The 21,695-nt window shown below is 51.5% G+C and overlaps 5 protein-coding genes across 5 annotated transcripts; 1 reads left to right on the forward strand and 4 right to left on the reverse strand.

Annotated features, from left to right (window-relative positions):
- Positions 1 to 151: 151 nt before the first annotated feature.
- Positions 152 to 3,154, reverse strand: HER10_EVM0008047 (ankyrin repeat protein; the record flags this gene model as incomplete). The annotated part of the gene is made up of 4 exons (XM_035477583.1): positions 2,847 to 3,154; positions 1,802 to 2,735; positions 921 to 1,754; positions 152 to 881 (listed from the first exon to the last, which is right to left on the reverse strand). The coding sequence occupies exons 1-4, from the start codon at positions 3,127 to 3,129 to the stop codon at positions 152 to 154; spliced, it is 2,781 nt and encodes a 926-aa protein (XP_035338616.1). The 5' UTR covers positions 3,130 to 3,154.
- A 313-nt stretch (positions 3,155 to 3,467) lies between these two features.
- On the forward strand, positions 3,468 to 5,720 carry HER10_EVM0010622 (uncharacterized protein). Its single transcript, XM_035480075.1, has 4 exons — positions 3,468 to 4,055; positions 4,105 to 4,613; positions 4,672 to 5,099; positions 5,157 to 5,720. Exons 1-4 carry the CDS (start codon positions 3,675 to 3,677, stop codon positions 5,522 to 5,524), a joined length of 1,686 nt encoding a protein of 561 aa, XP_035338852.1. The 5' UTR covers positions 3,468 to 3,674; the 3' UTR covers positions 5,525 to 5,720.
- Positions 5,721 to 5,763: 43 nt separating this feature from the next.
- On the reverse strand, positions 5,764 to 7,427 carry HER10_EVM0006457 (FAD dependent oxidoreductase). Its single transcript, XM_035476040.1, has 2 exons — positions 6,120 to 7,427; positions 5,764 to 6,051 (listed from the first exon to the last, which is right to left on the reverse strand). Exons 1-2 carry the CDS (start codon positions 7,235 to 7,237, stop codon positions 5,844 to 5,846), a joined length of 1,326 nt encoding a protein of 441 aa, XP_035338449.1. The 5' UTR covers positions 7,238 to 7,427; the 3' UTR covers positions 5,764 to 5,843.
- Positions 7,428 to 7,870: 443 nt separating this feature from the next.
- Positions 7,871 to 10,095, reverse strand: HER10_EVM0006035 (isocitrate lyase). Its single transcript, XM_035475633.1, has 3 exons — positions 9,421 to 10,095; positions 8,462 to 9,357; positions 7,871 to 8,376 (listed from the first exon to the last, which is right to left on the reverse strand). The coding sequence occupies exons 1-3, from the start codon at positions 9,805 to 9,807 to the stop codon at positions 8,019 to 8,021; spliced, it is 1,641 nt and encodes a 546-aa protein (XP_035338406.1). The 5' UTR covers positions 9,808 to 10,095; the 3' UTR covers positions 7,871 to 8,018.
- Positions 10,096 to 11,724: 1,629 nt separating this feature from the next.
- Positions 11,725 to 15,252, reverse strand: HER10_EVM0003160 (neutral trehalase). The gene is made up of 5 exons (XM_035472845.1): positions 14,433 to 15,252; positions 14,267 to 14,330; positions 14,074 to 14,198; positions 12,264 to 14,005; positions 11,725 to 12,210 (listed from the first exon to the last, which is right to left on the reverse strand). The coding sequence occupies exons 1-5, from the start codon at positions 14,574 to 14,576 to the stop codon at positions 12,063 to 12,065; spliced, it is 2,223 nt and encodes a 740-aa protein (XP_035338155.1). The 5' UTR covers positions 14,577 to 15,252; the 3' UTR covers positions 11,725 to 12,062.
- Positions 15,253 to 21,695: the final 6,443 nt, after the last annotated feature.

The raw sequence follows: 21,695 nt of genomic DNA on the forward strand, positions 1-21,695 counted from the left end.
AAAAAGCTAATAACTAATATATTAAAGTATTAGTTTTTATAATAATAAGATTTTTACTATGTAGTTTAATTACTATTTAGGGAGCTCGTTAAGTTTATTAAAGTAGCTTAATAATGCTATAGAGGCGCTCAGACCCGTCTATATAACCTGACTAGTCGGACGAATCCGATATGTAGGATGCTCCCTTAGGCGCATCACTATCGTCAAGAAACCGCCTTGCCCGTCTTAATGGCGTTATTGGTCTTAAAGCGGCTCTTTTAGCCCCAGATAGCCTGTACTTACGATAACGTGGCGCGGCGTATTCCATGAGAAGCCTAACGACATCTTCGTGGCGTTTGCAGAATGCAAAGGCTAGTGGAGTCCTACTATCTCGATCTTCCCAATTTGAATCTGCTCCACACTTTAACAGATATTGCACGACATTGACATGGCCTTCAGCAGCAGCGATGAACAGGGGCGATTGATCTGCATGATTGATCATGTCGACTTGTGCTCCTGCTTCGACCAGGCGTTGAGTGGCTTCAAAATAGCCTTTGCCAGCAGCAATCCACAAGGGCGTTGTTCTTGTTCCATCGGTAAAATTGGGGTCGGCACCATTAGCCAGCAGAAAGGACATTATAGAAAGGTCTTCCACTTCTGTAGCTAGACAGAGCAGTTCTGCACCCTCGTCTCCTCTCCGCAATTTCATTTTGCGGAACAGCTCCGCATGCCCCGTCTTCACTGCTTGGGCATGAGATTCTTTGATGTTTGTGCGGCCTCTTCCATGATAATCTCGTACACGAGGAGTCGAGAGTATTATCGCCGCTGAAATCTTCTCAGTCTGGCCATCAAGGAACTCCAACTTGGTAACAGCCTCTTGGTTCACGAGGTGCGACAGTGGCCTGACGCAGTCCACAAATATTGAGTCCCAGACTGAATACCATCGATCATCGTCATTCCAATCCTTCTCTAATATCATATCGAACGAAGAAAGCATGCCAGGTTGTATACAACCTGGGGATGGAATTGTTTCGGGAGGTGAACAAGCTGCCGCCGCAGTATGTTTCTGACAATTATCAGGCTTGTCAAAAATCCGGTAGCAAGTAGGGCACTGGATGGGTGTTGCTGCATGATGGCTTTTCAAGTGCTCAACAACTTGCCGTGTCGATTTCATGCCAAGTTGACGGGATCCGCACGATAGATGTGTCAGTGGCCACCGCTTGAAGTAGTGGCAAGCATAATCGTCAGATGTTGGCGGCGGAATTGCGTTGTTGGATCGAGGTAAGTTCGGAGGATCTGATTCCGAAAAAATGAGGTCCACAGATCCAAGCGAATCTCGGGAGTAGTTGCTCATTCCATTGTCGTTGGTGTTGCTACCAGGAACGGATTTGTCTTCATTACCATAAGACCGTGGTGCGGCGAAGGAGGCAAGTCTTTCCATATGAGAAGCCATGTGATTGACAAGGCTTTTCTCAAAGGGACCGCAAGTGAGACAGAACGGGCAAAGCTGGCGTTCATCCTTGATGCTTGCATGTGAGAGCTCAGCCAATGTCTCGATCTGAGATTCCCCTAGGCTTGGATGTGAGCTGTGTAAATGTTTGGCCAAACCTGCCTGCGTTTTGAATAAATCATGGTGCTCGAAGCAGCGCCAAACTCTGCGATGAGCTTGCGATTCGTGATCTACCCAGGCAAATCTACTCGAATACATGACTTCGTCTTCATCACACTGATCATAAGTGCACATATAAGGTCGGAGATCTCGTAGAATATGCTCCCTATCTTGAAAGTTAGCCACGTCACGTAATTCACGAGCCTGACTCACCGCCAGCGTTTGTCTTTGCCCTCTTTTGCAGGACAAACTACGCAACAGCATGGGCAGATGAACTCTTTCTGACCTCCTCCCACTACTGGTGAAGGAGGGAGCTCTGTCGCGTTGCCGCTGAGATCGAGAGCAGTCGAGCAATACGATACAACCGAATCGGTGTCGGCGCTCAAATCGCCGGATATGGGTCTTGAGGCTTCGGTTCCAGAATAAATTGTCGGACTGACAGAATCAAATGCTGGGCCAGTCGGGGCAAGGGGGACGAGCTTTGGTTGAGAAGGAAGAGATAGTCTGACGTGCTCAGCATCCTCGCCATAAACCTCGCTTGGGGAGACCAGCGGCATCGTCTGCTTGATGTCTCGAATGGCAGACGGAAACTCATCCCTGGCCAGTTTCCGGGCATGTCTTCGCCAATATGCAAAAACCCGTCTGCGGTCGGTGATGGACTTACCCCAACGCTGAACAAGATATAAGCCGAACGAGTTCTCTGGTTCCATGAATGGCACAGAACTTGGAGGCGGTTCATGAGATTGTCCATAGCTCTGTTCGCGAGACTGATCCGTCGTTTCTTTTCTTACCAGTCGAAAATATTCCTCCACATGTCGATAGTCAAAATACGAGTACCCTCCCAGAATGTCAAGTACTGATGGGTCTTCAGGATTGGGAGGTTCCTTGTATGACAAGGCTCTTTGATTCAACTGTGTCGTCCTAGAAGAAGACCCTCTAATTTGGAATGATATTTTGACGAGTGCTGCGAGTGTTTGGTCGATTCGAGACGAGTTGTAGCCTATCTCGCTCTGTACATTATTTTTGACATCATCGTACTGGATGGTCTCGGCTGAAACGCTACCATCACTTGATTCCGAATCGTCGTCACGAGTTACACAGAAAGCTTCTTCCACGGGCTTGCTTGAACCGTTCACAATCAGATCGTCTGCAAAAGCTGGTAAGCAACAATTAGTTGATCAGCATCATCATCTGGTGAAGATGAGATTGAGGCGGTAAATGTTAATCAGAGTTAAAGTGAAGAAGCTGGCGTTCTTACTTCTGCATATAAAGGTATCCAAGTCGGCGAGAAACCTCAAAATGGTGTCTTTCACAAGTGATGCCTCCATCAAACGGAAGTCGAGTGACGCGTTCCCGTTTGCAAGTGCCCCCAGGCCGGCCGCCCAGACTTTGAAGCGATCCCGCTGGTTCTTCGCCAATTCTGCAGATAACTCTTTATGTTGAAAGTCTTTTCGCGTTTCCAGAATCGATACAAGATGACAGAAGCTTTCAAGGCATGCTTTGGTTGCCGCTGCTAGCGGAAATGGCGATTCTGTCTCCATGGCAGCGCAATCAATCTTGTTATGGGCGTCGATTTATCGCTTGCTGGTGTAAGATCAGCACATTGTAGCTCCCTCGAACAGGCAAGATGGTTCGGCGATGCACATCGATCGCGACCATGTCAATTTCTTGCAAAAACTTCGCATCGGTGTCTTCTTGAAGCCTGATTCGGTCGTCGAAGCTGCAAGGGAGGGGAAGACGGTTTTCAGAGACTGAAAATGATGAATACAAACAATCGCTCCGTAGAATGCAGATATCTCAATTAGCAAATCTTCGGAGTTCTAAAAGAGGGGTAATGCCATTTTAGGAACGACGATGAACTGATTCCTGTACATTCAGCCAATAGGGTAGTCTTAGCTGCAAGGCTGCGTCACTGGAAATTGAAGAAAGACTTGCCACCGATAATGTCATTTTCTCACAGTTACCCATGTATCTCGGCAACCTGTAATCGTTCACACTTTGTTCCTGAAGCGGCAGCATACCTTGAGACCTACTGATACATCTCGAAAGTCCTTTGACATTCTCCTTTGTCGGAACAACGATTGCTATGGCCGAGGTCGCTGGTCTTGCGCTCGCCGTGCTGCCTTTGCTGATCAGCGCTCTGGAGCATCGCCAAGGCATATCAAGACCTCTACGTGCCTTTTTCAAGTTTCGACAGGAACTCTCGACAGCTCTGATCGACTTGAGATATGTATTTGTCGCGTATGACCAGAGTGTTCGATTACTACTCAACACGAGAGTAAGCGGTGATGAAATGAGTCGGATGATAGCTGACCACCAAGATCAACTTTGGATGTCACAGAATCTGTCTTCTCAGCTGAAGAGGGATCTTGGATCCGCATATGACGAATCCATGCGTCTACTGAAGCGGATCGAAGCCACCATGGAGACCATCGCCGCTGATCTTGACATAGGAGGCTCAGACCAAGTAAGCAGGTTGGAGGCGAGACAAGCAGGTCGGCTGACATCCATCAAAGGTCTTACAGCATGGATTGCAGACTATCATTGCAGCAAACCCTCAGATTTCCGATCCGAAAACCCCTTCCAGTCAAAAATATCAGCTACGAGGACGTCTCAAGTTTACTCGGAAAATCGGCAAAGTGACGGAGGGTATACACCAGCTAGAAGAATACAATCGGAAATTGCAAAGTCTTCTGGACAATGCGAAGAAAATTGGCGCCGCTCAGAACCTCGACGAACCTGCCTCGCAGACCTCCATACAGTTCGTGGCCGATTTGCAGACCATACAAGCAAACGTTGCGAGGGTTCACAACGGTCTTATCGGACGGTGGTGCCTGAAACCGCAAGGTCATCAGACGGGGCTGCTGCTTGAGCAACGCCTCAGGCGCAGGAGGAGACACCGACAAGGTCCGCTTAATAGCGTGGGTATGCAGGACCGTTACGGTGTCTCCATTCGAAGATGCGCTGAGAGGAGTTGGTTCGACACTGAAGTCCACGTGTCTTGCGATGTCGATACGGCGACCAGGTATTATGTATCATTACCACTGGAGGGCTTTCGATCACAATGACTAACTGGGTAGCAGTTACCCCAACATCACCATCGCTCCCCCCGAACCATCAACTTCTGCACAGAGATCCTCGAGTGTCGTGAGCGAGGTGAGGGATATTTGCATGGCTATCCAGAGTGCGGTCTACCCGAAGTCCGGATTCAGCCTAAATAAAACCAACGTCCTTTACGGGTTCCATCACCTGGAAACCCGTTCCTACTTTCTCGCGAATAGTGCCGTCACATTGAACGGATATCTTCCCGTTATCAAGAGGAAAGAGCACTCGATTCCAGACTTGTACTGCCTTGCAATCACTCTTGCAGCTTCGGTGCTTCAGTTAAGCGAAACGCCTTGGTTAGTCAAGCCATGGAACAGGAATAAGATTTTCTTCATACGCCAGAAAGACAGAGATCAGATATCCGTGGATATAAAGCATCCTTATCTAATCTATCAGTATGATGAGGGTAACGTTCCTTCGCTTCCATACGGATTTCTCTGTTCGCCGACTAATCTCCATGTAGTTTCTTCACCGCCCGATTGCAGAACGGTTTCGGTCTCTCCAGGCCAACAGAACATGCTCGAACTAGCCGTCATGCTTCTGGAATTGCATAGCGGTATACCCATTGAAACTTTGACAAAAGATGAAGAGCTCGGACGAGATGGTGCACGCAACGAGTTTACAAAGTTTTTGACGGCGAGCAGAGTTCTCCGTCAGCAAGTGGACGATGGTCAAATATCATTTGGGTTTATGACTGCCATTCAACACTGTCTCAACTGTTGGAACGATCCCCGTCCGTCCTTTGATGGTGACTCAGACTTTGTTCAGTCAATACAAGAACATGTATTGGCACCACTAGAGGGAGAGATGATGAGGTTCATGTACGGTTGAGGAAATCAATAAGAGCTGCGACAATCCCAATCTCCACCTCATCATCGTTTCGGAAAGGATCGCTCGTTCAAGTCTCTGTCACGTCGATGTAACGGAGAAATCTCGAGAAATATATATCAGTGGAAATCACCGGACAGTCAGACCCGTGATGAGGAGTAGAAGTCAACGGAAGATGGGAAGGGTCACAGAAGGGAATCACAACTACATGGCAGGAGATCAGAGACATTAGTAAGAGATAACAGCCACGAACATGTAGGACTTCTATGCTTAATATTGTTTAATAAGGCAATACTCCGAAGCTGGGAAACCTCCTGGTCTTTCAAATAATGGGCCACAATTTGGATTGCTCCTGCACCGACAGCTTCCGCAGCAACGGCCCAGCACGGCTACCATCTCCCGAGAACCCAAACGGCTGCTCGCTGCTGGTGGGCCGTCTCAACCTCCACTTCTCCCGCAATATCGTAGACGGCCTGCGCTCGAAGCTGTCAGCGACTTGCGGACCAATGGCCGGAAGGAACTTGAAAGCACTGTTTCCTCAACGTTAGCAAACAGGACCAAATCAGGGGCGAACCACGAAGAAAATGAAGATACTCACTGTCCAGCACCACCAGTCGCAAAGAACAAGCCCTCGAAATCCGGGTGATAGTCCGCAATAAAGTCTCCCTCAGGGGTATCAGTGTACCAGCACATCCTCTTATAACACCACTCCCTCTCCGCAAACTCGGGGAAGAACAACCTCACGCCCTCCCTCAAATCCTCGTCCGCGTCCTGCGGCAAATACCCAGACGCGGCATTACTCTCCCTCAACCGCGGCGTCGAAATCGTCCTCTTCCCCGCCCCGCCCTCCTCAACCTCAACCTCGGTCGCGAAACCCCACCCGTGCCTCGCAAGCTTGAGCAAGTTCGTCCCCGGGGAAGGCGGGAAGCAGAACACGCCCGTGCTCATGTTGATCATGACGGGCATATCCTTCACTCTCTCCGCCTCTTCAGCCGAAAGCTGGATGAAGCCCACGGGCTGGCCCGAAGCCGACATGGCGTGTCCCATGCCGGGGATGATGCGGTTCGTCCACGCCCCCGTCGCAAGAACAATCTTGTCCGCCGACAGCGTCGTCCCCGCCGCCGTCTTCACGCCTGTAACCTTATTGCCAGACCTCTCAAGCGAGACGACGGTCCCGTGTCGACCCGTGACAAACGACACGCCGGCAAGCGTACACCGCCCCGCGAGCGCCCTAATCGCCCCCGCGGCATCAGCCCACCCACCAATAGCATTCAACGTGGCCGTGAAATCCTTCAAGTCAGCCTGCACGCCCTTATACCGCTTCTTCACCTCGACATCCACCAGCGGCGGCGCATAAAACTCCTTGGCCGGCCTCCCGCCGCTCTCCCACTTGCGGAACTTGTCAAAGTAGGCGCTCGGCCCCTCCCGCTCGTCGGCCATCATGACGAAGCCGGACTGGTGGTAGTGTGGGCCGAACAGCTCCGACGTCTGCCAGCCGTGCAAGGCGTCCGTGGCGAGGGCGGCGTAGTGCGGGTCTGCGTACTCTGTGCGGATGATGCGTGAGACGTCGACGGAGCTGCCGTCGGGGACGGGCGGGAGGAAGCGGTCTAGGACCGTGACGGAGGTGTAGCCGCGGTTTTTTGTGAGTTCGTAGGCGAGGGAGAGGCCGAAGACGCCCGCGCCGACGATGAGGATTGGTGAGTCTTTGGATGTCATTGTGTAAGATGCGGTTTTGTGGTGGATGAGATGGAAGTAAGGTTGTGAGAAGATTGAGTGAAAACTCCAGCTCAAGTTTCTCACTTCTTTGTCTCTAGTTCAAAGTGATAGAGCTAGAAGAGTAAGCAAAGACGATTTGATCTCAATATGAGTGAGCTCTTCAACGACGTGCGACTCTCTCATGTTATACCTATCGACTTATCTCAACAATCAACGTCGGCGCAGGGTCCGATGGGATACAAGCTGGTGTGGGGACGGACCGGTTTCCGTACCCACATTTTCCACATCCAACAGCCTGGGTGGGGGCTGCGTGGAGTTCATCGCAAGTAGCAAAGCAAATGAGAAAAGAGAACAACGTCTACCGAGGTGGGAACCGTTGGGGCCCGGATTTGCCAACCTGGTGCCATTGGATGCCGCCATGTCGGGCTTCCGGAGTCGGAATTATGGGGACTGGAATTTACGGGCCTCTCTTTGCAGGGCAGGCTGGTGCTGGTCCGCTGGGTGGTCCCCGTTGTGGGTCCAGTCGGCTTCTGCCCGGGGATCGCTTACCGAGTAGATGCTATTGCTTCCCATCACCAAGAATTGACACACCGCATTTAGCATCATAGAGTAAAAAACGAACAATTCATAGACGTGCTACCGACCCTAAACCCATTCTGAATAGGTACACCTGTCATCCAACAGAAACGACATCCCTACATCGTAGATACCCCCTATCATGTCTTCTTCCCTCATACACCACACCCCAACATCTCCATCACCCACCTTTTCAAACAAAAAATCAGTGGAACTGATCCTCCGTCACGCCCTTACCCATGGCAGCGGTACTGCTGATGCCGCCGGTAACCATCTTCTGCAGCTCGTCGACGTACGTCGCGCCGCTCCACTTTTGGTGCTTGACGACGTCGACGCCCGAGTCCATCTCGGGCTCCTGCACGAGCTCGCCGTACGCGCGCATACCCTGCTGGCTGTAGGCCTTGGCGAACTTGTCGCTGATGAGCGCCGTCGTGTGCAGGCCCGCCAGGGTGATGAACTGCCAGCAGTAGCCGAGCGACGCGAGGCGGCGGATGTACGTCTCCTGCTCGGCGCGGGGCATCGCCGTCTTCCAGTTGAAGGAGGGCGAGAGGTTGTAAGCGAGCCTGAAGAAGACCAAAAGTTAGTAAAACCCGATTTTCTTTGCACCCAGAGGATTCTTTCTTTCCGAGGCTGGACCTGTAGACTTACTTTTGTTCGGGCCAGACGGCGTGGACGCCCTTGGCGAACTCCTGCGCCTGCTTGAAGTCGGGCAGCTTGCTCTCCATCCAGATGGCATCGCAGTAGGGGGCATACGCGATGGCGCGGTTGATGGCGCAGTCGCAGCCGCCCTTGAGGCGGTAGTAGCCCTCGCGCGTGCGCGGGGAGTCCCAGTCAAAGTGGATGTCGGCGCCGAGGATGCCCTTTGCGATGGCGCGCGCCTCGTTGTTGCTCTTGCCCTTGGCGGCGGCGGTGTACTTTTGAATGAGGCCGTCCTTGTTGGACAGGGGCGCGGCCTTGATGGCGTCGACGACGGCCTCGTCGAAGCGCTTGAGGTTGGCCTGCTTCAGCCAGTTGTCCTCGATGGCCTGGAGCTGGTCGCCCGTCTTGCCGGCCAGCTCGGCGGCGATCATGAGGTCGTTGAGGGGCTGGAGGCTGGGGTTCGTGGAGCCGAGGATGAAGGCGTGGTCGCGGGGGTCGATGTTTGTGCTGAGGAGGGTGGCGGCCTCGGCGTCGGTGCGGGCGACGGCGACGAGGTTGGAGCCCATGATGTCGGCCTGGGCGCGGATGGCGACGAGGCGGTTGATGTGCTCCTGGATGGGGACGAGGACCTTGCCGGCCATGTGGCCGCACTTCTTGGTGCCGGGGGCCTGGTCCTCAATGTGGATGCCGGCGGCGCCCTTCTCGATGAAGAGCTTGGTTAGCTTCATGACGGCCGTGAGACCGCCGTGGCCCGTGTCGGCGTCGGCGATGATGGGTCTCAGGTAGTCGATGTTGGCGAGCTTGGCGCGAGCCTCCTTAGAGACGCTCAGGCGTTCCTGGCGTTGTTTCCGGTCGTGGAAGAGCTGGGCCATGAACAGGTGGGCAACCTTATTAGGCACGGTGGTCTGTCAAGGCAGGTTAGCCATGGGAATTTGCTTGGACAGTGGTTGACAAGGTGAAGAACTCACGTAAGGGTAGTCTGCCAGATCCGGGCCGGGCTCGTCCGAGGCTGAGGCCGTTGACGATGATTGCCAACCAGATACGTAGACGGTGTCGAGGTACTTGGCCATCTGAGTGACCATTGTGGGCTCCAAGCAGCCGTAGGTGTAGCTGGCGTCCTTGTTCTTGAAGCGGTTCTCGAGAATCTCAAAGAGCTTCTTGGACTGAGCGTTACTCGGGTACTCAATCTTGAGGTGTCCTCTCTTGGAGACAATCTGCTCGGCGGTGAAGGATCGCTTGGTGTGTCTCCATCGCGGCTCACTCCACCACTTCTTGACTTGCTCAACCTCCTTTTGGAACAGGTCATCCTCGATGTTCGGGTCCACGGCGTTGTTGACCATGTTGCTGGCAGCCATGATGGGCAATGTGTAGCTTGAGACTTGTGGGAAAGATGATGCTATTGTGAGGGTTTGTAGCGGAGATTTCTCGGCGACGATATGCTTCGAGATGGAGGGGTATGTAGGAATCGAGGTTGCACAGGAATATCTAGATACTTGGCAGGCCAGGAACAAGACGATGTAAGCACCAGACTAATGATGCTATTCACAACTCAATTGACAAGTGGTCAACGAGTTCGAGGGAAGAGATGATGGTGCTTGGAGGGGTAGAAGAGGAGGAGAAAGAAAGTCAATCTTGGAGGAGTCACAAGCAAAAAAAAGAAGAGGTCACGGCAGAGCATAAGAATAAAGAAGCAGGTAGGCAAGCAGAAGCTAGGCCATGGCCGCCATCGGCAGTGTTCGGCCAAAAGGCGTTCCTGGACCAATCGTCTTACATCTGTTTCGAGGCTTGTACCTCTGACCTCTGGCCCAGGCCAGTCAATGGACAGTGTGAAGAACGCTCTACGCGGTGAGGGTGACTCGCCCAGCCCTCCATTCACCCAGCCAGTCACGTACGGTTGTAGGCATGGGAAAGCATAAGATGAGTGGTGTGTCTATGGTCTTTGGTAGGGCGAACGAAATCTTGGCTGGGTGCCAGGACCGTGGGTAAAACAAACCTCGGAAGCTGAAAATAGTTCGGAACAAGCTCCTGGAGCAAGTACCAGATACTTTTGAATGACCCTGCTTCTCCTCGTGGTCTGTTCCGTGGAGAGAGGAGGAGGAGAGGTAATGGTGGCGTCTCCTTGTTGGAGTGCCTGGTGTGGGGGAGCGGAATGAATGCTCTCTGCTGTGAGTGAGTGAGTGAGTGACTGACCGACTGACTGAGATGGTCTCATAGTGTAGGTAGGAATTGGTAGCGGAATGTCTGACAGCCAATCTGTAAGTGTACCTACCTACCTACACTAATGACCGGGCAGTGTGAGAAAGGGGTGACGTCGGGCGAGAGGTCTGGATTCGGCTCAAAGGGGAAGACGGATTTGGGGCGAAACGCAGCCAGTCTTTCCTCATTGCCGTCATTGGCCGAGTTGCCGAAGCTCCTTGCATGTCCCCCGCCGTGCCCCGCCATACCAATGCCCTCCTCCCGCTACTGTACCGTACCGCCGTACCTGGGGACGCTGGGCTCTGGGGAAAGCACAGCAACAGCAGCAACACAGCCGGGCCATGGGAAAACATTCTGCAACCCGACTGCAAGCAGTTCCCGTACGTCTGCCGGTCCCCGAGATTCTGCAACGCCATGCTCCCGTCCGTCTGTAATTTGTAGTGTACTCGGTACTCCGATTCATCCTTTGCTTTTTTATTTTTTTTTTCCTCTATGAAGATGATTGAGAAACACAAATTCCGTCTGGTAATTACTTGGAGTACAGAGTACAAAAGTCGAAGCTACTGCCAACTCTCCCCCAAATCTGTCGCGCGGGGTAGCGGCGGCTCTCGAGCATGTGAAGAAACTGTGCCTGAGTCGGCAGCCATTCCATTGGCGCCGGCTTAACCCAGAGCTGATCACGCTTTCCTGGCGTGCGTCACACTTTCTGGCCTCAGCTTCTCCAACTCGCGGGAAAGACTTGGAGAGATACCTCGGCCCTAAGGTCGACTCTGTACCTCTCGCCGAATCCAGCCGCCGTTGCGAAGATGCTTCCGGAATCTCCCTTACCCTCCTCCTTAAGTCGTTCAATACACTGTCAGTCACTGTGTCACATGTCCTGTCTTAATACCAAGTTACCTCACACCACGCACCACAAGCCAACCTCTTGCCACACTTCCAAAAGCTCAATGAGGCTTGATCAATCTACTTGCTGTCACGGAACTTGTCCGATCGACACGTGCCGAACACATCCCTCCCCGTCACTTCATCCCATATCACCATCTTGTCACGTCAACTTGTACAAGTTTGGATCGCATCGGGTGGATATCTGGTTTGGCTTTGCAGCCAGTCTAACCTCTTTTAACAGTCTACCAGACCCTGCCCATCCCTTCATTCGTGTCTCAATGCAGTCGAGATGCATGGTCATGCATCTTCCATTCAACGTCAGTCCTTTGCAAACTCCTTTCCCAACCTCCAATATCCGACGTGCCGCGGCAAGATGTGAGAGCAAATGCAGACCCCCCTCCAGGCCAATCCAACTCGACCCGGTGTCAACAACAGGTCCTGTACCGTTTTTACCAGCTTTTCGTCGTACTTTTCATGGCCCATCGTATACGTTATGTGTAGCTTCGTCGCCCGACCACGCCAGAGTCACTCAGAGAAGCTCGGCAAGCTGCTTCTCATTATTCTCTTCGACAGCCTTTGTAAAGGTCTCATAAGGGGTGAGCGTTCCAAGAGCACGCCGCATGTGTGCATTGACAATTTGCAGTCCATACACATAGCTTGCGTTAACCCATCCGAAACTATTCTCTGTTAGCAGAGTCATCACAGAATGTCACAGGCACAAACAACTTACCCTTCCTTGGCGACACCCTTGAAATCGAGACCCTGATTACCGTACTCTGCATCGACCCTGTGAGGATCAATGGGTCGAGTAACGTCGTACTTCTCGACGACCACTCCGTTGAAGTCAACAAAGGCCTTGGTCATCATGAACAGCCACTTGTACGCCAGACGCTCAGCGTCCTCGTTGAAGCTGTATCGGACAAGTCCAGTCCAGGCAAGCATCTGCTGAGGAGCCCAGCCGTAGGGATAGTCCCACTGGCGATTAGGTCGCTCCAGGCCAACTTCACCACGAGACTTCTTCGTGCCCGACAGCAGACCGCCGACGGCCTCGAACTTGGGCAGAGCCTGCTGAACCATGGCTGCCGCTTGCTTGGGAGAGGCTACACCTGCCCACAAGGCCCAGAAAGTGGTGCAACTTTCATAGTCGCACTGCTCCTTCTTGGCGGTGTTGTAGTCGAAGTACATACCCGCTTCCTCGTTCCAGAGGTACTTGTCAATGGCGAGCTTTCTGCGCTTCGCCCGACGGTCCCAGATTGCCGAAGTAACCACTTCGCCAGCCTTGAGCGGTCCAACAGCGAATTCGTCAGGAATGACGAGCTTATCGTTGAAGACGTTCCGGATGGTGCGGGCGATGTCAGTCTCGTACTTGAAGAGAAGCGAGTTCAGGTCAATAGTCGCGAGATCGGCGCAGATCTTCTCCAGTCTGTAGGAGGTGTCGTGGCCAGACTCACGCACAGCTCGGTCATGCAGGAAGTAGTCGTCCAGCTCCGGCTCCTTGATCTTGCCGTGGTTGTAGGCCTGAACAAACTCTTGCCAGGTGATGCCATGCTTCTCGGCGTAGGGTTCGAGAATGTGGACAAAGTGGTCTGCCTCCGTCTCAGGAGGAACACCCAATCCTTCAGGTCGATATCTCGAGAGACCAGTCACGGGGTCCAAACGCGGCTCAGCGACCCAGACACTGTGGTACTCCTTGATAGCGGCGAGCATAGACGTACGAAGGAATTCCTTGGCATCGGGCTCGTGCTTGATCTTCTCGTAGACGCGGAGGGCCATGTCGGTGAGGAAGGGGGGCTGAGAACGGCAGAGGTAGTAGGAGCGAGTAGCGTTGAGAACTTTGCCGTAGTGACGGATACAGAAACAGAAGTTCTGCACCATCGACTTAGCCAGATGGACTTTGTCATTAACCAAAAGACCAAGTGACTCCATGTAGCTGTCCCAGCCATAGAGCTCATTAAAGCGTCCACCCGGCACCACAAAGGGAAGACCCCTGAGTGTGTCCTCGCCCGTTTTGGGATCCTTAATCTTCTCCATTTCAACGGCGAGAAGGCCGGGCTTGGCGTTCATGTCGCGAACGAGCTCGGGCGTGATGACCTCGGGAAGCCTGACGACATCCAATCGGATCTCTGGGCGGTCGTGAGCCACCTTGGTGTAGAAGTCGAACTGTTCCGGAGCTCCAACAGGAACATAGATTCGCGGGCGGGGGTCATCGGTCCAGTCCTTGGGATCTTTGGCTGCAATCTCCACGGTCGAAGCATCAATTCTTCTCGTCAATCCCTCCCAGAAGTGGTCTTTGATAAGTCTCGACAATCGGTTCACGGGGTTCTCGTTCAGGCGGCCCTCGTCGAGGATGATCTGTTTGCGGCCGTATTGTTGGGCAAGCGACAACTCTTGCAGCAGGTTGGAAAGCATGTAGGTTCCTCGGACATCGAAACGGTTGTGGCCCGCGGAGGCAGCGGTTCTCAGGGACCAGACCTGGGTCGCATCAGTATTAGCTTCGTTGTCTCCTTCTGGACAGTGGGCGACGGGAATCATAGGTATACCTTGGGACCATTGTCCTCAATGGTGATTTGCATGTTTCCATCGGTATCTTCTTGAGCCTGCAAGCTCTTGAGCGTCTCGTCTACTTGAATGAGGAACTTTCGGTTCGCAAGGTTTGAGGATTCGTCTAGATGATTCGTAAGTCAGCACATCAGCAGCCCCGAGTGACAGCACCGTAAGCAGGAGTGGACTGACCGTGACTGCCTCTTCGGAAGGGCTCGCGAAGTCCCATGCGCTCGAATTGCTGGAACAGGCTGTTCTGAAGAAGGAAAAAAAATAGAATCAGTATCTACTACAAATGGTTCCAATGGGTGACAACAAGCGGTCAGGCGCGCGGTATCGGCAGGGGTGGCTAACGTACCTGTGAGTAGGTTCTGGTTCGAGGTCCAGCACGGTTAACATGGCGCTCCTCTGAGGTATAGTAGGTTTTCGCATCATCGAAGACACCATTGCCTTGGTCCTCACTGCCACCGCGAGGGCGGCGTTGACTCGTCGGAGAAGTCATTGTGCGCGGGTTAAGCGGGGTTGTTCGCGGCGATAGCTGGCAAGGTGGGAAAGCTGAAAAGACCTGAGTCAATTGCTTGCGATGGGAGATGTAGGTCGCTGGATCGGTATCAAGCGAGGGTATACGCCGAGCTGGCCGGAGTCGAACTTGTAGGAGTATCGAACGAAAGGAAGAAAAAAAGATACTCGGCGATGTGAGGATCGTGGCGGTGTAGGGAGTTGGCTCGGTGAGAGAATGGGGGGAAATTGATGTGTGTAGGAATCCGTGTCACGAGGACCCCAATGCGAGTGGGAAGAGACAAGGGCGGCGTACGGGATGTGTTGGCTGATGCGGTCTCAGGTCTTGGGCCAAGCAATCAGGGTACCTTCAAATGGCAGGCGCAACAGGCAAAAAAGCAGGTAGGTGAAGGTGGGAGAGAGGTATCGGTCGGTACGGGTAGGTAAGGTAGGGTTGCAGCTGAAGCAAGGTACACAGCTTCCTGCAGCTGGCAACCAACGAGTTAGCACCCTTTTGCTCTTTTGATCTTTTTTTGGTACCTTACGTTTGCAGAATGTGCGCTCGTACTAATAGAGGCTGCACTATTTTTTTCTCCGACGTGGGACGGAATAGCTGTCGGAGATGCGAAAGTGAAGTTCGTTCGGTTTTCCTGTGTCGTCATAGGGAAAGAACTCCAGAGCTATGTGAGCCTGTACGGATACCAACTGCACTCTTTCTCGTGTGAAATCCGGTTCCAATTCTTTAAATGGAGCCAAGTCGGGTCCCAATGACGCTATCGTGCCAGACGTTGCTTTTCCAGCGGTCTCCCCCACGCCCGGTCCCCCATCCTTTTCGCCTCGCTGCACGCTGCGGTGAGAGGTGCCGGGTAAGGCGTGGGCCAGGAACCTCGGGTCAGCCAATCAAATGTCTTCCGGTCATCTCCGACCCACCCCGTGCCCTCGATCCAACCAAACCCGGCCTTTCTCCGCTCCAGCTCCTCGTGTCACGTGAAGCCATCTGAACAGTCGGCCCAAGCTTTCCTTGTCCATTCGGTCCTGTATCGCGACAATTCGAGTTCACCAGTACTTGATACTCGTGATACTCAGGCAAAAGTACATTACAGAGTTCTAGACTCGCTCAGCTTACTCCGTACATTTGACATCAATTGAGCCTCATACAACATTCCTCAAAAGACTTGCATCCGCCTCCGTTGTCCGGTGGAACATGGCATAAGTTGGGGTAGGAATGTGTACCCCGCGGACTCTGAGACCCTTGAATATGGCGTCGCCTCATCCGGACCAAGCTCCCCCAAGAATTGTCATCGGACTCTTCGCCGCCAAGGCTCCCAGCTTTGCTTTTTCTCTTGTTTCTTCCTTTTCTCTCTTTCGTCAGCCAGCGACGACTACCTATCCAATTTCCCCAAACACTCAATTCTCATTCCACCTCACTCCGTAACACTCGGCTAATATTCAATGACATCGCAAAGAGTTGTCGAAATGTGACAAGAGAACTGCTGGCTAGCTTTGCAGTCACATTAAGACGCTCGGAAGCAGCTGACATGATTTAATACTTCGATGACCCTGGTGAGGCAGCACACAAGTTCACCTCGGACAAGGCTCTCCAACTTGAAGCCTGGTTCTTCAACCCCCTTCCCCCTCTCACCCCTTTGATGGTGTCAATCAGGAGGTCTGGCCAAGACTCCGAGACCGTTGTCAGCCTTGATCGCTCATGTTCTGTGTATTGCACTGATATATGCTGTTTCACGTTACGGACATGGAGAGGATTTGCTAAAGAGTTGACGTCCTCGGGATCCGAGGGAAGAAATGTGGCGTGGCTTATACGGGCAGAGCTGGCCAACACCAACTTACTTAACCGCAATAACAAGCTAGATGGTATGATGTTTTGAAGACTTCTTCATTATTTTAAGGTAATGGGAACACTCTAGTTTGCGCATTTTCAAGCTCTGATTTTTTAACTTTCTCTCAACCATGGTTGATGATGCCCTCAAACCAATTGTTCGCTTTTACCAGCAGTGATATCTTTTGCACCGTCGAGTCATTGATCGCAAAGATCTCTTACAATATTTGAGTAGTTGGGTAGATAATTGAGTCCATGGCAAGTATCATGTCGTATTCCACCTCATTCTATCATGATCCGCCTTCAATGCCTCTAGCATCATGAACGAGCTGGGTCGGATGGCCCCTCGCCCCAAGTTCGTATATACTTGGCTCAAATTTACTTACATAACGAGTCAGTCACCATCAATCATGAATGTGATTACCCTAACGGCATCTCGATAGCCATGAGATGGTCTTACGTGAGGTCTGTCAACTGCATCGTATTTGATCCACATCACTTCGAGCATCGATCCAGGTTCATTCATTTCTTGGGTCATGGCTTCAATTCGACCTGTGAGTTTCCACGTTCAATGCTTACACAGTACATTGCGATTACCCTGAGCCACTCGAGTATCTCGTGTGCCTGGGATGCCTGGGTGACTCCTCGTCGCCTCTGGAACCATGGAGTCTGGCTCAAAGCCACCAACTCGTAGTAGCGTGCGAGTAGCAAAGCTGTGAAACATGTCACATCGTCTCTGTCTCCAGCTCGTATGACGATGAATTGTATGCGACTTGACGGAGATACATGGGTGGCTTTACATAGTGAAGCGTCAGGTTGACAGATCTTGCCAGTCGGCCCGCGACCAGCGTTGATCGGTCTATAAGGGTGATATGCTTCAGGACAGACGGTTGAAACCCGCCTCAATGAGCATTACTCCATGGAATTATCTATTCACCAGAATCTTCACTTTGAGGATATAGTTCTCGCAGACCTGTTCATAGATACGGGGCCTATACTGTTTGCATTGATACATTGGTAAAGTGATAATCCGATTATCGTCAAGTCGATGTAAGTCAGCACTCAGCTGGACATAATGACCTCGCCGCAAGAATACAGCTGGCCTCACTAACCAGACTTGGAGGGGCTCAATGATGCCAACAACTTACATTTGATAAGTGGTCCTTATACAGGAGCGCAGTAATTAATAGCAAGCGTCAAGGGGCATGGCACTATTGTGAGGGCTGGAGGTACCGCTCAAGGCACTTATAGCTCTGGAACATTCTCGTAAGGACCATCTCTTGACGTTGTGATAGATGAAAAGATGTCTTTCTGGTAAGATCTAGAGGTTCTGTTTGTGATGAAACGGTCTCCTCTCACAGTAAAGCCTCTTCTCACTCCTCTCCATGCCAGCTATGATCTGTCGAGTGTGGTGTGTTATGAGCCATTGGCAGTCGTCGAAGATATCCTTGAGCGCTCTCAATCTCATACTATTCTTCGATCCATACCCTTAAAAGTGTCTTGAAGAACCGCAGGGACATTCTTATTCACTTAGCGACGTGTACCTTACCAGGCAAAGTGGTCGATATTGATCTCATCATAGTCACAAAACTCCTCTCGTATGGCCTCACTCGGCAGTGACTAGAGTGCAGCTAGTATGAAGAGGTCCGATTGGAACAAGTAGTATATAGCATGAGTGGAAGCGATGCTTAGAACGGAAATCGGCTATCTATATCACAAGCCCGCACTCAATGGGGTGAGGTGAGCATGAGAGCTCCTCGAGAGTAGAACATGATGGCACGGCGCTAGCAACTACGCGGAGATGATGAATAAGAAGGCCATATGCAAGATAATGTGTGCAGGTTCGAATCTTGAGAATATAACTAGTGCTTTCCAATTCGTTCTCTTGGCTGATCGGTTTCCAACCACGACATTTGCGTTTTACTTCCAATAGAACGCGAAGGATGAGAAAGGTGAATTCATGGAAAGTCTCACATCTTCTTCCCTGAATCGCCCTGACGAAATTCTTCATTTTAGCTGTAGACCAGACTTGGCATTTGAATATCTACTAGAGCTCATTCCTGTTATAGGGTCGTCTACGAAGAACCCCATGGTTGTTGGAGACTCGTGGGAAAAGAGATATAAGGAGATAATCCATAGTTACAAGGGAGCCTCGCGCTGCGCATACGAGGCCTGCCGTATCCTCATAGTAAGTCGCATTCTCGTTCGACTATTTTGAACGTCTGTATACTTGTAGTGCAGCTCACTCGGTAAAATCCCACTCTCCCGTCTCTTGTGCCCGGCCACATAAAAGGGGGAGAAATTGGAATAGACAGCCGCTCAAGATATTCTCAAAGGTAGAAAGAGTTCATCTCGGCAAGCTAAATCTTTGAGCACTCATGCTGGAAATATATCTCTAACCCAGAGTCTGGCTTCGAGTAGGTTATGGGCGCACTTGATCGTTGACCTTCGACCACTCCGCCACCCACTCAGCTTGTCCTGGCCCGTCGACCTAGACGGGCGCCGCCTGAATAATGAAGGTAATGAAGTTGGAAGGCTATATATGCGCTTTGATTGTGATGTCTTCATTGTATGGAAGGGATGGACAGAAAGGCGTATGCGGAATCGTCTAGCGATAGACGGAAGTGAAGAGCAATAAGCCGATTCCACCTAGAGCTCGCTTTTCCTCTCTCATTTCATGCACCACGTCTGATTACATGATATATAGTATTCCGAGGTAGGTTGAACTCGCAGGGTTGTCTCAAAAAGGGATTGGGAGCTAGGCTGTTCTGTAGATTAGGATATCTGGCAAAGTGGTCTTAACCGGCATCGTCAGTCTGTCGTTTACGCTGGTCCTGAGAGTTATTGTCACCAACGGACTTGGCAACTCTGAATCATCCGTCGGCTAGTTTCGATGTTGATCATGGTTGCAATAGCGCAATTGAACGGACGCGGACGTGGTAATAGCCCCTGAGGCATCGCACACTAACACACCGCTTTGCTGGTCCGGAGATTGATCTTTAGTACCGCAAATACATTTCCAAGACCAAGAAACCCTGCCGTTCTGCGATCTTGCCTGCTGACTTGTAGCCTGTCAGCTCTCGGCTCACAATTGAACTCGTTCTCACCACTTCGACTAATGCCAACGCCGATGGTGTATGTTATATATGCCTCTTGGCAGCAGTAGTAGAGTTCGCCGGACATACACAATCTCTATTCTCCCAAATGTGTTCTTAGTGCGGTTCAGATAGACCGCTCAATCTTTACGCTTGAGGTCTAATTCTTGGGGACAGTGATTTGTTGATAAAGTCAGAAGACTAGGTCTTCGCGACCATTGCCATTCACGGGGACACGCCAGGATGTGCTATACCCTCCGACGTCTTACCAACGTAGCCAAAATCCCCGAACTACCAGATAGATGACATGACAAGGACCACATTTGTATGCTAATTTCGTCTTAATAGTCGTTCACCTCTACCCGTACTCCCATGCAGATCACCGGGCAGAACGGGCTGAATACCACGAGAAGGCCTAGTGTTTACAGGCCTATGCTCCCTTCTCAAGTCAGTCTTCTGAAGTCATTTAGAGCTTCGACGTCAGCCTCATCACACGATTTTAGAACCAACTCTCGTGATTCATCATAGCGAAGCTTCAGGTGCTATGTCTACCCCTCCATTCGGCAACATCGAAATGTCATTACGATCAGCCTGGGCACTTTGAGCTTAAAGACCTGACTCTCGATTATGAGATAGAATCAAAGTTCACAAGTCGTCAAGGCATGAAAGGTCCTGGGATTGCGTGGGCAGACGAGGGAGCGCCAAGCGCCGTCACATTGTATGTCAGGGAAGTAAAACGCGTCGGAGGATTGCAACTGCGCTTGCAATTACTCTCAAGCAGGGCCTAACAACAAGGACTCAGGACTGTGGAATGTCGCAACTCGGATTTCCCCCATTCTTTACATGGCGAATTGGACATTAATACGTCACGAGAATTTGCGATATCCAGATATAACTGGAAACAAGTACGTCAATTGGAAAAAAAGATCTGCTGAACCGTTATTCTAACGTCATATTCACACCATCATTACGTTCAAAAGACGTACTGAGTCGCAACTGACCGACCACGCGTGGAGCCGTTCATGTAGATGCGTGGGCCTATCACCAACCTTAAAAAGTTGTGAGTGTGCGGTCGGTGGAGTTGTATTTTCCCGGACAGAGCACCGACTTTTTGCAGGGTTGAATGACTTGTCAACTCTCAAGGGAATTGACTAAGGGGATCGATCTAGCTGGTCCCTGAAAATCCTGACAGGAACTCTTTGCCTGCCGGTTGCACGCTGCTACATAGTTTGCCCTATCGCCCAGTGCCTTGCTGCCCATTAATATCTCGTATTTATCTTCGGTGGAACTATGACGCAAGCCCCAGGAGGTTGGCTGTTTCTCCCTCCAAAACGGGCAGGGACATCGTCTCCTACCGACTCAGGCACCGCTTGGTCAGCCGTCCCGTATCCGATGGGGAGCGCTCTACGGAACCTTTCCCGACTTTCTCGAAGCCCCTCCTTCACGCTCCCGAGCCGTGCCAAGACCGGGTACCCTCCGTTCCGCCAGCGCCATCTGTGACGAACCTCTTGCACCTGCTGTTAGCTGCATCATCGTGGTACGATACTCAACAGCCGTTTGTTGCGTCCGTTGCTACTGTGCCATCCTGCGAGCAAATTGCTATCAATGAACTCTTCCGGAGCTAGGGCCCTTGGAGATAGCTGTGACGGGAAGACCTAACCAGTGCCTTCGCTGCGAGGGGGTTGGTAGAATAGTCAGTGAGCCGGCAATCTACAAGTTCGGCAATAGAAAGCATTTCCCTTCCATGACACATACACGATTGCCTGGATGACTTCTGACTGAGATGCAACCGTCATGGATAGACTGCAGACATTACCGCTCGAGGGGGAGGTTTTTCCTTTTGACTTTGCAGCCAAGGTCATTTTACTGGCTGATCGCGATCCACGTCACAGCGTGTAGGTTATGTGTATCTCAGCGCTTTGCACGGAATCTATAGGCTTTCGGTCTCGCCGAAAAGCTTTAGGAGTTGAGAGTCTGGGAGCTTAGTTGGCAACGAAAAGACAAAATACCTACCCATCAAGCAGAAATACAATTGAGAGACAATCCTACACCGGCGAAACAAGTTTCCTAACTGTCACTTTCAGTTTGTGGCGCAGCAAGACTGGCTTTAACGAAACCCTAAACTCTCACCGAGAGCAATGTAACCACAACTTATTCCAAGACTTCTTAGATGGTGACCATGCATCTATTG

Source organism: Colletotrichum scovillei, assembly GCF_011075155.1.
Source record: "Colletotrichum scovillei strain TJNH1 chromosome Unknown Contig00001, whole genome shotgun sequence".
In the NCBI taxonomy this organism is placed as follows: Eukaryota; Fungi; Ascomycota; class Sordariomycetes; order Glomerellales; family Glomerellaceae; genus Colletotrichum; species Colletotrichum scovillei.